The 15,698-nt window shown below is 41.2% G+C and overlaps 1 protein-coding gene across 9 annotated transcripts in view; it reads left to right on the top strand.

Moving 5' to 3' along the window:
• RGS7 (regulator of G protein signaling 7) overlaps nt 1–15,698 on the top strand; it is a 416,293-nt gene that overhangs the window by 273,835 nt on the left and 126,760 nt on the right. For all 9 annotated transcript variants that reach the window (XM_037895306.2, XM_037895308.2, XM_037895311.2 and 6 more), the window contains one exon: nt 5,823–5,873. In XM_037895306.2, coding sequence (XP_037751234.1) covers nt 5,823–5,873 — 51 coding nt within the window. The remainder of the gene's footprint in view (nt 1–5,822; nt 5,874–15,698) is intronic.

The raw sequence follows: 15,698 nt of genomic DNA, 5'->3' as shown, positions 1-15,698 counted from the left end.
TATGGCCCCATTGCTGTAACACCTGAGTGCCTTATAATCGTTAATATATTTATCCTTATAACAACCCTATGAGATGGGGAAGTACTATCATCCCCATTTTACATAGGGGGACCCAAGGCACAGAAAGACTGAGGGTATGTCTACACTGCAATAAAATACCCGTGGCACCAGGTTTGGAGCCCGAGTCAGTTGCGAGGCTTTAAATAGTAGTGTAGATGTTGGTTTTCTGGCTGGACCCCAGGTTCTGAAACCCAGCGAGGGGGGAGCGTCTCAGACACTAGGCTCCAGTCCAAGTGGGAACATCTGCACTCCTACTTCTAGCTGTGCAAGCCCAAGTCAATTGATCTGGGCTCTGAGACTTGGTGCTGTGGGATTGTCTTTGCAGTGTAGATGTGACTTGACCAAGATCACTGAAACATGTGACAGAGAAGAGAATTACACTTAGCTCTACCAAGTCCTAGACTTAACTCTAACTACAGGAATATCCTCCCTATCATCATTTTTTTGTCCATATACCAAATCCTACTGGCTTTTCTTTGAGTTGGACTTCCAGCTGATAATGGAGGTGGAAAGGTGGGATAGAAGGGCAAGAAGAAAGAATAAACTTGCTATTTAAAGAATTCTTGTGTTGGAACAATTGAACCTGTGAACTTTGATCCTGACTCTTGAAGGGTGTGTTCTGTGTATGTTTCTGATGGTATAGGAACATCTGAATTAATATGTTTACCAGCCACCACATTTCAATTTACTACCATACAAAAGAAGAGTCTCTCTTTTCCTTGAAAAGCATCCAGCTGTTTTATTACTTTGTTCTTTTTGTGACCCCCCCTAAATGAATAAGAACTGATAGTGATATTCTCAGTATTTTAGAAACACATTTGCATAAGTAATGAAGCAGCTCAGAAAGGGCACAGAAGTCACAGGCAACTGACTCAATTAAGATCATTTTGTTGATTAGATATTTTAAAAATTGCTTACAAACTGCACAACAAGCTGTTTAAGACTAGACTTCCTTTAGCGCTCTTTTCAATAACAAAATTGCCCACAAGGTATGGTAACCCCGAATGAAGAACTGATAACTTCCAATTTTGTAATTTGTTTGTAGTTTTAATTGAATAACCTGAGGAGAACACACACTTTGTTACGGGGAGTACAAATCAATATGATTCATACTAGCAAATGCTTTTGTATATTTTGCTTCTTTTGGCCTGAACTTGAGGTGCTGAATGCATGTAATTTGAATCAATGGGGCATAGGAATTTGAGACAGATTTAAACCATGCTGTTTTTCTCAGGCACTCGGATACCATGGAGATGGCTGTGGTATAAGAATATGAATAGAATGGGACTAGGGGGCATTTGGCATCATTCAGAATCAGGCTCAGATCTGACCACACTTGAACTTGGGGAGTGCCAAGTTATTATATTATACACTAATATAAATGAGAGCAAGAAGTTGGCCATTGAAGTCTAATAACAATCAAAATGCACAGTTTAACTAAGTAGTAAAGATATTTGCTCTGCAAAAGGGATGACTGTGGGACCTGTATAATTTGGAAATGATGCATTCTAAGAAGACTGCATTCCTATGTAATCATTTAGTACTGCGCATATGCACATTAAATGTGATTACATAGTATACATAATTATTACCAACTAGGCTTGGAAAATACATGTTAAGCTTAGTGAATAAATGTGGTAAAATAGAAGCAGCTTAATGATAATAATTATCTACAATAAAAGCACTAAGAAGATACCTTTGGATTGTTTGTACTATTCTTATTTATATAAAAGAAAGAGAAATTATAGTTAGAACAACTCTGTTTAAATCTATCATATCCATATACCCCAAACCAGAGTATATTGACCAAATATGTAAACAGCACCATGAAGTTATGACGGCTTTGTACACCATAATGTATTGTGTGAGACCATGTCTTGTGTAGTGAGTAAAGCAGAAGTCTTGAAGTTCTCGTTCCAGTTCCACCGCCCACTTCCTATGTGACCTTGGACAGGGCCTTTAACCTCTCTCCCTTGCTTTACCCATATGTAGAATGGGTTTGCTCATCATATCAATGTCACAAGGGCTTTAGAAGCTTGTTTAATGTTTGTAAAGTGCTTTGAAATCTTTGTTTAAGGTGCTACAGAGAACACCTTGCAATTGTATTTTAATTGTTTCATAAGGTAGTTCAGATAGAATAATCATCCTAAACCTTTAACTTCCCTTGAACCAAACCTTTTTGAATTTCAAAGAGGCATTAATGCTTCTGGTTTGACTCAACTAATATTCTTTTTGGATTATATCTGCACAGAGCCTACAGAGACGCAATAGCCTGGTAATCAGTATCTCTTCTGCAGACTTCCACCATGAACTTCCCACTTTATGTAGCCCATCAGCATTGTGATAATAAATCATAGTGATGGAGGATAGTCACTGGGATCCTTTTACTGAAGCTGAAATACTAAAAAACCCACAAGTCTGCAGTGCTGCTCTTTAAACATCACCATTTACTTAGGAGAAGGAAGTATTTAGTATAAAAGAAGCTCTTTCATCATACTGCTATTCAAAAAAAGAAGATAACACTTGGTAGCAGGTACAGCTCTTCATGACTATATGTCTGGGGGGAAATAGTTCTGCAGGAGATTTCATTGGTAGTTAAGAGCAAGATGGAACCTTGAAAAAGTTGAAAGATTCAGTGTTTTCTAAAAATTAATCTGATCGCTTCTTTGGCTACAAATGAGATTCAGCCCATTAAGAGATGGATGGTACCCATCCCCGTCTCTCTTCCTTTATGCTGTACTGGTGGATTACTGGTACCAAATAACTTTTTTCTGGTTTTTGTCCTTAAAAATGATAAAGGGGACCCCCAGCATTTGGATATTTTGGAATATAATTCATATGTTCAGACTTCGGGAAGTTTGCCGACATCAAACATCTGCATCTTTTAAGTATCATGAGTCCTGATTCTTCATTCTCTCCTAATGTAAATTCAGTGCAACACTGAGTTTAGTAAAATAAGTCTGGTCTGAAACCAAATGAAGCAAAAGGAAAATCTGGATCCTTGAATCCCAAACAGAACCAATTTCAGAAATGCCAGACAGTGATTTATCTTCTCCCAATTCCTTGTTCAAAAAAATAAAATAGCTTCTTATAAACATCCCCTTAGTCGTTAATACAAAACACACAGCTATTCATACATGTCTCTAAAGCCATTAACCTATCTGTTCTTTGTACAGAAAAGGAGCAACAAAACAAAAATGGAAATAAGATCTCTTTAGAATCTTTACGGGTCATCTTGAATCTCCTAAAACAAAGTCAAAATACCAGCTATTTATTTCAATTAAGGAATAAGTAGTGCATTGACCTTTAATAATTGAGTGTGACCTGATCTTAATTAAAAACCTACTTGGCTCTATTGGACCTGCAAGGCTTGATAGCATAGAGGTAAAACCACCTGCACTTGCACTACCTACCGTGTAGACCCTGTGTAGTAAAACAGGTAACATTTTTAAAGTGTAGATGAGCCTTTATAGCTCCAGAGACTTTTTCGACCTATCAAAAAGAAAAATATGTCAAAGCATGCAGAACTGTTGTTTCCTAGATGTTTTTGGATGTTTGATGTAAATCAACAGTGATCAAATGTGCACACATCATCAAAAGGGGATGAAAATATAGGTATAGTGAGGTAAAATGCAAAGTAAAGGGGGGGATGCTAGAGGAGGAACCGCAGGGAAGTTTGATAGTAATTGTCAATTCTCCTGTCCAGGGAGAGGAAATGAACAGCATAGACAGACAATGTGAATATGTGACCATAGGACTGAACCTCTCTCATGAAAGAGAATTTAATTTCCTCTTGTCTGTTTAATATTGTCCGGATATTGCTTTCCGGTGTAATCAAACTCTGTAGTAGTTGCTTAAAGGAAAGTGTGGAATCTGTATTGGGATGCTAGTCATCAATGTCTAGGTCCATGGGAGGATTTTGACCTTAAGAAATGGTCCAAATCTTGATAAGGGCTGAGAACTGCTGTAGTCTACGACCAATTAACATTAATAAATGCTTGGAAGAGTGGCTTTTGGGGAGTTGGTGGGGCATAGGATTTCTTCTGCAGATTTATTCCTGTACCTTTAGCTAGATTATGTGGGTAATGCCAGAAGGAACCTGTACTAACTCCTACTATTGTTTGCTTACTGTCCTTTCCCCACTCAATGTTACTTTAATTTATCTAATGTTTGTGTAAATCTGGAGTCTTACATCTGCCTCCTGCCCTTAAAACCCAAGATTTTAAAAAGAATGGTGTTAGTTCTTCTGTGAAGTGGGTGGCTCCTTTACAAGATGGTTTGATAAGGATGCAATAATTTATTATGTGTCTTCCCATTATACCTTAGGTATCTCCACTTGATTGAAACAGTAACATGAGCAACCTTCATGGAATAGACAGGAAATGCACATAAGTGTGTTGTTGTTTTTAAAAGATTTTCTTCTTAAAATTTATATTTGCTATTTAAAATATTTTTGTTTGTCAGTATCCTTTTTGTTTTCCAGAGAATCACCCCGTCCCTTGTTTAAACTAAACAGTGAAATATGTTTATAATGGGCCAATTCCCACTGGGTGGCTTACAGTGTGACAGACAAGCCTGGGAATAGTTCAGGTAATGCTATGTGTAGAAGGCTCTACCAAGCATAGCACGCCGAAGGAATGAAGGTGCAAAGCCAAGAGCATGAGAAGACAGGGAATGAAAAAGGGGGATATGAGTAGGGAAATATGAAAGCAGAGATGTAGGTTGGGTACATTTATGGACAGAAACATAAATTTGGAAAAGGAAGCAACCAAAGCGATAGAAAGATTGGAATGGTGGGAAAGAAAGAGGACTCGAGCAACTCAAGTCGGAAGAGGTGAAGGTTACCCTTGGCATGGTAAGAAATGATGAAGAATTGTGCTTACAAAGTGGGGATAATGAGAAAAAAGGTGGGCCTGGGTAATATAAAATAAGAAGTGACAGGATCTTAAACAACTAGATATGGGAAAAAATAGGTGAAGAGGGGTCAGGAGGAAATAAATATATTTTTAAAGATAGCTTGAAATATTGCTGGGATGTTGGTCAGCAACCAGAGTTGCTGGTGGGACATGATAGGACCAACAATGTATGTGTCTGTGAGGGGAAGAGAAAGAGAGTTGGGAGTGTCAGAATAGAAGTGGTGGTTAAAGATAGAGGACCAGAAGAGGTCTCCTACAGAAATCATGGAGAGGTTAAATGAGAGGTTCCTGGATGGAGCTGCTATTAGCACATATTAAATCAAAGAGTTAAGTTTTCAGTAACATCTTTAAATAGAGATTTTGGAAATTGCTAAAAAAAAGAATACAGACTTGAGCTGTTCCATAGATATGAGTGTGTATATATACAATTACAATGTGTGCTGCATTAACCCTTTTTAAGTCTTGTTTGATAAAGGGTTTTGTTTGTTTGTTTTTGCACGCCAATACAAGAATGTAATACAATGTTTGCTTGTTTGTCCCTGAAAATTTACAATAATTATTCTTTTTAAAATATAGACTACTGTCAGATAAGTAACATGCTTCTTGCACGATGAAATTGTGCAGCAGTATTCCTGATTTGGAAAAAAAAAATAGTTTGCATAATGTGTCTCTTTTGTTGAAATTGTGGGGTGTTCTATAAAAATAAAATGGTCCAGTTGATTCTGGAGAAACTCAACATTAGTTCCTGTTTACATGTTACCTGGACATTTATGGTGTCAGGGAGGTATGACTGAAGAATATAGAAAGGGCAAGCTTACTAAACTAAAAATTTTTTTTTTCTTGTAGGTTCAGACATTGTTCAGTGGTTAACGAAGAATTTAGCTATAGAAGATCCAGGTAAATTGTTTTTTCTCTATTAAAAAGTTCTGCTTGGTGGGTCTGTTAAGTTCTAAGGTCTCCTGTTCTCTGGCCCTGTAGGGATGCCAGCTAGTAACTGGACAGAATTTGATCCATGGATTCTCGGGGGTTCAATTTTACTAGCAAAGCATACAACATTCAATCCTGCAGACCTTCCTTAAGAGCCATTACCGGGGATGCAACACTTTATTAGTTTCAGAGCAGCAGCTGTGTTAGTCTGTATCCGCAAAAAGAACAGGAGGACTTGTGGCACCTTAGAGACTAACACATTTATTTGAGCGTAAGCTTTCATGAGCTACAGCTCACTTCATCGGATGCAACACTTTATTAGTGTAACTTCTGGAAAATCAGTTTAGCTTAATGGTAAAGAATAGGAATGACTATTGCTTTAACTGGGGAAATAGTCGTATCAATTCAGTTCCATGAGTACACATTCACCCAACCCCATGTTAAGTGGCATCTAGAGAGTTGTTAAATAAATTAAATTAAAAAATTCTCATCTATTTCATATGAAGTAGTCAGTAGGTTAAAAATTACATTTGTTTGATGTTTATTCAGTCTTTTTTATTATTATTGCACTGTTATCCAGTGCAGTATTGTATTTTCAATTTCCAGATATTTTTATGGGTCTCTTAAGTGGAAAGACTGAACAGAAAGATACAAACCATGCAGCCCACCAAATTCAGTGAGGAGAGATGATCCAGTTTTTATGGTGCTTAGATTAGGACTTGGGAGACCCAGGTTCAATTCTTTCCTCTGTCCGTGACTTTGGGCAAGTCACTTAGTCCCTATGTTCCCTGTCTGGTAAGTCCCTATTCAGAGGGGTTTTGTGAGGATAAATTCTAGTGCTGGTCAGAAATTTTCTGGGGAAATGTTTTTACAGCAGGAAATTAGTCAAAAGCAAAAACATTTAATGGACATTTTGACAAAATTGCACAAGAGGGAAACAGAATGGTGCATGCTGATAAGGTTTCATTTCAAACTTTTCAGAATGGAATGTTTCAATTTTTCCATTTCGAAATGAAATTTTGTTTCAATGTTTAAATGTTTGTATTATATAACATTTTTAAAAACTCAAAGTCAGAATGAAACATTTTGATTTTATTGAAACAAAATATTTTGATTGACCTGAAACATTTTCCCTCCAGAAATTGGTTTAACAGGAAATTTTAAAAATATTTTGGCTTTGTTCCATTTTAGAATGACACTCTCCTCCCCCCCTCCCACCTACACCTGCCCAATCATGGAATTTCCCATGAGGGAAAATCCAGTTCCTCCCCAGCTCCAATCGGTATATTAAAAATTGTCAGGCACTCAGATACTATGGCAATGGGGTCCATGTGAAGTACCTAAGATAGATGCTTTAAAGGAACCAACTGTGAACCTACCAGAACTGTCTCAAAAAAGAGGATGGTTACTAATCACTAACCTGGAAGTGTTACTAACCTAATCACTAACCTAATCATTAACCTAATCTTACTAACTACAGAACTGTCTCAAAAAAGAGGATGGTTACTAATCACTAACCTGGAAGTGTTACTAACCTGTCACTAACCTAATCATTTCTAGGTTAACATAACTTTACCCATTCCAGCAACCAGCTAACGCTGACAATACAAAGAGTGGTCGCATGCCTAATTCTGTTGATCATGCTCAGTGCAGATAGTAAAATGTGAGCTCTTGAGACTTGACTTTGAGCTACTGTTACTTCTGTTCTCTTTGCCTTGTTTGTCAGATACAAAAATGTTCAGCAGCCCATTTGTATTATGATTTGAGTCTGTGTCTGTCTTACTGTTTGGCTGGGATGAGACTCCCAATTGTCAGACTACGGTGATTTGTTACATTAGCAGTAACTGACTTGCCCTTGAACTACAGTACTGGAATCAATTGTCAGTCAGTTCTCTCATCAACAGAGAGACGCTTCCAAATGAAAAAAGATTAAACCAAAGGTGAAACATGGTTCCCTTTGTTAATACGCAATAAAATAATAATAATTACAAAAACACTTAACACAAAACACTGGAGTGGCTGAATTTGGATAATGTCCTATCAGGTTTTTATGACAATCAGGCTCCAGACACCCCAGTGGAGAAACAGGAGGTCTGAACCCCAAAATATGCAATTGAATCAAGTGATTGTATACAATATTATCATATTATAAAAGTGTATTTAGTAAAGTATCATAGGAAATTAGTGACACGCTGGTTAGGAATAGCACTGTGTGTTATGTACGGCGTGTGTATAAAGAGTTATGTATGTGTGCTGAAAATATGTTCCTAAAATGTGTTCGGGAAGCCGTGCATAAGTCAAGCCTGCCATAGACAAAGGACTGTGGATTTATCTCTGTGACCGGCTTGATTACAAACAGATGGCTATGAAAGTATATTTACATATCATGTAAACAAAGCAATCACGCTAACAAGCAGTGGAGGAAATAGTGTAGTGAGCACACCAGGGGACAGAAAGTCTTCCTGGCTCTTGAGGACAACACCCTCTGATTCTGGGAACATCAGATCCTCCTACCAGGAAGGGCTGGAGATGCTTGTTAATTTGATGTGAGGATGCTGGTCAATGACATAGCTTGTTAGAATTAAATTTTAGGCACTAGAAAGGATGTTGTTTTTGTTTTGTCTGTAACCCTTTTCTATCTCCTTTATCCTTGCTTGGTATCATTCAAATCTCTGGTTTTTATTAATAAAGTTATTCTTAGGTTTACTATAAACCATCTCAGTGCCGTTACATTGAAGTAAAGAATGAGTCCTTAATGAACCTAACAGGCTGGGGTGTGCACTGTCTCTTTGGAGACAGCAAGCTTAATAATTTCTGTCAGTGTCGAGTGAGAGGGTCTAGAGACTGCAGAGACACATCTCTGGGGAACTTGGGAACTGGGGATCACTGGTTGTTACCTCCAAGCGAGATTTAGACTGGCAGAGTCTTGTGGAGTATGGGCTGGATGAATGGACTATAAGGTGGATAGAAAGCTGGCTAGATCATCGGGCTCAACGGGTAGTGATCAATGGCTCCATGTCTAGTTGGCAGCCGGTATCAAGCAGAGTGCCCCAAGGATCGGTCCTGGGGCCAGTTTTGTTCAATATCTTCATTAATGATCTGGAGGATGGCATGGACTGCACCCTCAGCAAGTTTACAGATGACATTAAACTGGGAGGAGTGGTAGATACGCTGAAGGGTAGGGATAGGATACAGAGGGACCTAAACAAATCAGAGGATTGGGCCAAAAGAAATCTGATGAGGTTCAACAAGGACAAGTGCAGAGTCCTGCACTTAGGACAGAAGAATCCCATGCACCGCTGCAGACTAGGGACTGAATGGCTCGGCAGCAGTTCTGCAGAAAAGGACCTAGGGGTTAAAGTGGACGAGAAGCTGGATATGAGTCAACAGTGTGCCCTTGTTGCCAAGAAGGTCAACGGCATTTTGGGCTGTATAAGTGGGGGCACTGCCAGCAGATTGAGGGACGTGATCGTTCCCCTCTATTCGACATTGGTGAGGCCTCATCTGGAGTATTGTGCCCAGTTTTGGGCCCCACACTACAAGAAGGATGTGGAAAAATTGGAAAGCGTCCAGCGGAGGGCAACAAAAATGATGAAGGGACTGGAGCACATGACTTATGAGGAGAGACTGAGGGAACTGGGATTATTTAGTGTGCAGAAGAGAAGAATGAGGGGGGATTTGATAGCAGCTTTCAACTACCTGAAAGGGGGTTCCAAAGAGGATGGATCTAGACTGTTCTGAGTGGTAGCAGATAACAGAACAAGGAGTAATGGCAGTGGTGAGCGGGAGCCAGTTTGCACCAGTTCGCTAGAACCGGTTGTTAAATTTAGAAGCCCTTTTAGAACCGGTTGTTCCGTGAGGGACAATCAGCTGTTCGTGCGGGAAGCTGGGGCGGGCTGAAAAGCAGGCTGCGGCTTCCCGCTCAGGCCCAGGGAGGCGGAGGTGAGCTGGGGCGGGGGGAGGGGAGGTGTGAGGAGGGCCACCCGCGCCACAGCAGGTAACCCGGGGGGTGGGGGGGCGCGCAGGGGAACTGCTCTCCACCCCAGCTCACCTCCGCCAACCTCGGCCTGAGTGTGAAGCCGCCGCCTGCTTCTCTGCCCCCCAAGGCTTCCCGCGAGCCAGCTGTTCGCGCGGGAAGCTGGGGCAGGCTGAGAAACAGGCCGCGGCTTCCCGCTCAGGCCCAGGGAGGCGGAGGTGAGCTGGGGCAGGGGAGGGGGGCGCGAGGAGGGCTGCCCGCCCTGCAGCTGGTAACCCGGGGGGTGGAAGGGCGCGCAGGGGAACCGCTCTCCACCCCAGCTCACCTCCGCCAACCTCGGCCTGAGTGGGAAGCCGCCGTCTGCTTCTCAGCCCTCTCAGGCTTCCTGCTGAACAGCTGACTCGTGGGAAGCCTGGGGAGGGGGCGGAGAAGCAGAGCGGGGCAGCACATTCAGGGGAGGAGGCGGAGTGGAGGTGAGGTGAGCTGGGGCCAGGGGTGGGGCAGGGAGCTGCCAGTGGGGGCTCTGCACCCACCAAATTTTCCCCGTGGGGGCTTCAGCCTCGGAGCACCCAGGGAGTCAGCGCCTAAGGCACCACTTTTGATGTGATCAGTGGGGGAGTGGCCGCTCCCCCTGCTCCCAACCTAGCTACGCTCCCCCACCCCTAGGAGCCAGAGGGACCTGCCGGATGCTTCCTGGGAGCTGCCCCAGGTAAGCACCTCCAGGACTCCCCACCTTGCCCCCCGGCAGGTGCCTCTGGCTCTTAGGGGTGGGGTGGGCACCCACTACAGTGGCCCACGAGACCCTCCTGTCCAGTTCTGGGGGCAGTCAGGGGACAGGGCAGGGGGGTAGATGGGGCAGAGGTCCTGGGGGGCATCAAGGAACGTGTGGGAGTTGGATGGGGCAGGAGTCCTGGGGGGCGGGGGTGGGCAATGTCTCCCTCGTGGGGTGAGGAGGGAACTTGTTGTTAAGATTTTGGCAGCTCATCACTGAGTAATGGTCTCAAGTTGCAGTGGGGAAGTTTCGGTTGGATATTAGGAAAAACTTTTTCACTAGGAGGGTGGTGAAGCACTGGAATGGGTTACCAAGGGAGGTGGTGGAATCTCCTTCCCTACAAGTTTTTAAGGTCAGGCTTGACAAAGCCCTGGCTGGGATGATTTAATTGGGAATTGGTCCTGCTTTGATCAGGGGGTTGGACTAGATGACCTCCTGAGGTCCCGTCCAACCCTGATATTCTATGATTCTATGAAATTCTTCTCACTTGTGTCAGTGCAATCTCATTGGCATCACTAGTATAACTGACAAGAAAATTTAACCTATAAATTGATTTACAAAGTTTTTAAAACGTATCTCATTATGTCAAAAGGAATATTAAGGGACTAATTCTACATCCTTTATTCATGAGAGTAATCCTGAAAGTGAGAACTTCTCATGTGAGCAAGAGTTGCAGGATTGGACTTCAGCATTAAGCAGGAAGTGCTAGGTCCAGCTTCCCTCTGGTAAAGGAGAGAAGAAATATTAGGAAAGGAAGCCGCAAAAGACCATGTGAGAAAATATGTTACCTCTCCACATCAGTAGTAGTACACTACATTTTTTTTAAAAATAGGAAATATAACTGCACTACCATTTCATTGAGAATAAAGGACATACAGATTTATGGGTAGTGGTAGATTATAATGGGGAATAGAGAGGCAGCAGTATTTGTTTTCATTATGCAAATAAGTTTAAAAGTGCTATCTGGAAACAGCAGTTTGAAGGAAAAAATAGTTACTAGTGTAAACTGCTAGTAAAAATATCATTGAATACGGTTTGTTCGCAAATGGGAAATAATTTACTGTAGAAGATTTGAAAGATCAGTTTGCAGTTAAGCTCAGCTCCCTGCTAGCTTCAGCTTAACACTTCCAACGAAGTTGAAAATGTTCATCCAGAAAACACACTAGTTAGAATTAATGGGTCAAATTCTGCTCCTTTATGCTGGGTTTACATGTCAGTGAAGTTCATCCAGTGTAGCGGTACAGAGCTTGAGCCAATATAGTATGGTTACTATTTTTTTCAATATGTAGCTTTCGATTTTTTGTTTGTTTTTTAATACATGTTTGTATTTGACCCTCTAGCCCTATTGAAAAGTTTAAAGGAGAAGAAATAAAAATATGCATAAAAGTATGCCTGGCCTGTACACAAACTAAGGCAATTAATTGAGTTTACAGATGTGCAGATATGCCTTTTGGCATTTGTTTGCAAAATTGACCATTTTAGGAGTGTTGACTCTTCAGTGATGGTGCCAATTAGTTTTAATGTGGAAAATCTATCCTCTGCAATTTTCTTTTTTAACGTGATAATTAGTGCTGTGAAAGTTACCAGATGGACCACTGATGAGTTCACTAGAGACTAAAGTCTTTTTAATTCTTTGAAAGATACAACAGAGAGGATGGATGGACTTGTTCAGAGCTCAGAATTAAAGCTTTGTCTACACTGCCAATTTATGTGGCTATAACAACATCATTCAGGGGTGTGGAAAAATCTACACCCCTGAGTGATGTAGTTATAGTGACCTAACCTCTGGTGTAAACAGTGCTACGAGATTGTGGAGTACCTAACATTGACGGGAGAGCTGCGTGGATAGTGCTGCAGCAGAGCTATAAGTGTAGACAAGCTGAGACTCCCAAGATGTGAGTTATTTTCCTGTTTCTGCCGTTGATCTCTTTGGTAAGCTTGGGAAGTTACTTATCATCTCTGTGTCTCATTATCCCAGTGTATAAAATAGTGATGCTATTATTGCACCTTACTGAGTGGTAGGAGATTTGAGTGTCTTGACAGTTTCCGTTCTGGTGTAGAAAATGGTAACATAGAGTCAAATATTTTCTTAGCGTAACTTGTTTATTTACAAAATATATATGGCATCTTTAACTCTATGGAGTTTTATCCATCAATATGCGTCAATGAACTGTAATGTGCAAGCCATTAGCACCTTTTGCCATACCAATTCCTACATCTCAGTGGGGGTCGTGTCTTAATTCACCAACATTTCTAAAGCACTTTGAAATCTCTCAATTGAAGGCACTTTATGGTTGAAAAGTAACTATGTCAGGGACAGTGGTAATGAAAAGAGCTCCAGAGTGTATCATGATCCTTGTGCCCACAATAGTATGTGGCTATCTTTTGGGGTCACTATTTGTAAAAGAAGACTTCAGCTACACAAGCTGCTACAAGCCCTTTGCTTAACCTCCCCAAAGACCCAATTTAGATTGCTACGCAGAGAAAACTATTTACTGACAATTTTACAGAAATAAAAAGTCACTAAATATGATAGGCATAAGAATACATACCTAGATGGAAACTGCTGAAACCATCACTACAGGAGCCCTAAACTGTACAATTCCCAGGAATAGCTATTTTATTATCTGTCTTTTAAAAGTTATACAACCAAACATTCCTTGAAATATATTTGCATCATGATTTTTCAGCACCTCTTCTTTCAGTTTACTTTCCTGGTATTTGATAGATGTAGCTGATTGGTAACTAGATATCCCTTGGCAGCCTTGTGAGTTGTGTTCCGTGATCCAGTAGAAAAACAAGGAGAAGACAGGAGTTGAACATCTGTTTACATTACTTCTATTTTCTTCACATTAAAATCTCTCTCACCAGCAGCCAGTGCAGTCAAGAACCGATTGTACAGTTCTTGGGCGTGTTCAGATCCAAGATTTTGGTTAGGATCTTTTTCCTCCCTCCCTTCTATAAACAGCAAAGTCCCAATCTCGTAAACACTTATACACATGCTTAACTTTAACTTAGTCCCACTCAAGTAAATGGAACTACTTACATATTTAAAGTTAAGTGAATGCATATGCTCTTGCAGGACTGAGATCTAAATTTTTATAGACTCTAAAGCTGGATAAATATTCCACATTTTGTTTTTTGAAACTGCATTCTAGCAATTTTTTCCAAACAGAAATACTGTACATCCATTTTCTCCAGTCTGTGACGATTAGGGGTGAGCTTGACAATATCTTGTGAACTATGGAATTTTACCAAGGTTTAGTGATAACACTTGCTAAAAGTAAAGGAGGACTTGTGGCACCTTAGAGACTAACAAGTTTATTTGAGCATAAGCTTTCGTGAGCTACAGCTCACTTCATTGGACACATTCAGTGGAAAATGAATGCATCCGATGAAGTGAGCTGTAGCTCATGAAAGCTTATGCTCAGATAAATTTGTTAGTCTCTAAGGTGCCACAAGTCCTCCTTTTCTTTTGGCGGATCCAGACTAACACGGCTGCTACTCTGAAACTTGCTAAAAGTATTAGTTTTCTCCAGTTTATGGAAATACAGTGTGAGAATTTGGTCAGATTTAAGTCATTTCTCCCTGCCCCCATTTACTAATGTATGAGGGAAGGGGAGAAGTAGCTAAGGGAATAGCTATACTTGCAATGTAGAGTGCTTTGAGTTAAACCAGCCTTCGGAGTGCTCAGTAGGGAAAGCGCTGCAATCTGTCCACACTGACAGCTTCAAGCGCACTGGCGTGGCCACATTTGTGGCACTTGCAGCGGCATTGGGAGTGATGCATTGTGGGCAGCTATCCCAGCATGCAAGTGATTGCAACGTGCTTTTCAAATGGGAGTGGGTTGGGGTGAGGTATGACAGGGAGTGTGTTGTGTGTATGTGGGGGGAGAGAGGGTGGGTTTTGGGGCCTGAAAGCATGTCAGCATGCTCTCTTGTAAGTTCAGACAGCAGCAGACCCTCCTTCCCCCCCACCTCCCTCTCTCACACACACAGCATTCCACACTAATGGTTGCTTTGTCTCGGAGCAGATAAGCAGCCAGCTGTCAGAAACGGAGCTTTCAAAGGGCCATCCACATTTCTGCAGCGATTCCAAAACAATGACAAGAGTGGCCACTTGACTTAAGGGGATTATGGGACGTTTCTGGAGGCTGATCAGAGCACAGTAATGCAACACCTTGTTCACACTGGTGCTGCGGCGCTCCAGCAGGGGTGCAGCACACGTTATTCCACTTGCCTAGGTGGAATACCAGCAGCACTGTAGCCGTGGAGTCAGAGCACTCTACGTGCCTTGCCAGTGTGGACGGGTAGTGAGCTAGTGTGCCCAGGGCTCCTTTATTGACCTGTAACTCGAAAGTGGAGCCAAGCCCTAAGCAATGTATCTCAAACATAGCATTTAGGAGGCTGAACCAAATAGCTGTGCGCAGTTAGAAGGTGAATTAGGATCTCTCATTCAAGAATTTGTTACACAAGGAAACTAACCTTTTATGGGGAGGAAAAAATGTGATCAAGTGAGTAGCAAAATGTCTCACACACATTTGTCATCCTTGTGTCAATTAAATATGATTTAATAACTTGAAATAAAACCACAATGAAAACTGTCCCACCCACCCATTTAACTAAATAAACCTAAATCAAATAAACTGGCTGCAGATGAGCCATGAATTTCTCATTATGAAACCTGAAGTTACAGGAAACTAATCTGATTTCATGTGTCCTTACCTGAATTGAGCCAGGTTTGTAGAACAAGATTCTGAGATTTGCAAATCTTTTCAATGAATCTTGACCAAGTTTGAAGTGAAACCCCTCTCTCCAACTGGGTAAGTTTGCTTTGAACTTGTGATGTCATGTAAAGTATAAATGAAATTCTGGGTGTGATCTCACATGAATAGAAACTAGAAAGTAACAATAAACAAAACTTTCAAGGTGTTTGAGAATAGAAACTGCCTACTTATGCTGAGCTCCATGACTGACTCTCCTTAATACTGTTAGTGGTGGTGAAGTGTCACCTTACTGTGGTATCCAAATAAAATAAAGAAAAATAG

This window comes from Chelonia mydas, chromosome 3, assembly GCF_015237465.2.
Source record: "Chelonia mydas isolate rCheMyd1 chromosome 3, rCheMyd1.pri.v2, whole genome shotgun sequence".
In the NCBI taxonomy this organism is placed as follows: Eukaryota; Metazoa; Chordata; order Testudines; family Cheloniidae; genus Chelonia; species Chelonia mydas.
The sequence above is the reverse complement of the archived record's forward strand: the minus strand, read 5'-3'. Positions and strand labels throughout refer to the sequence as shown.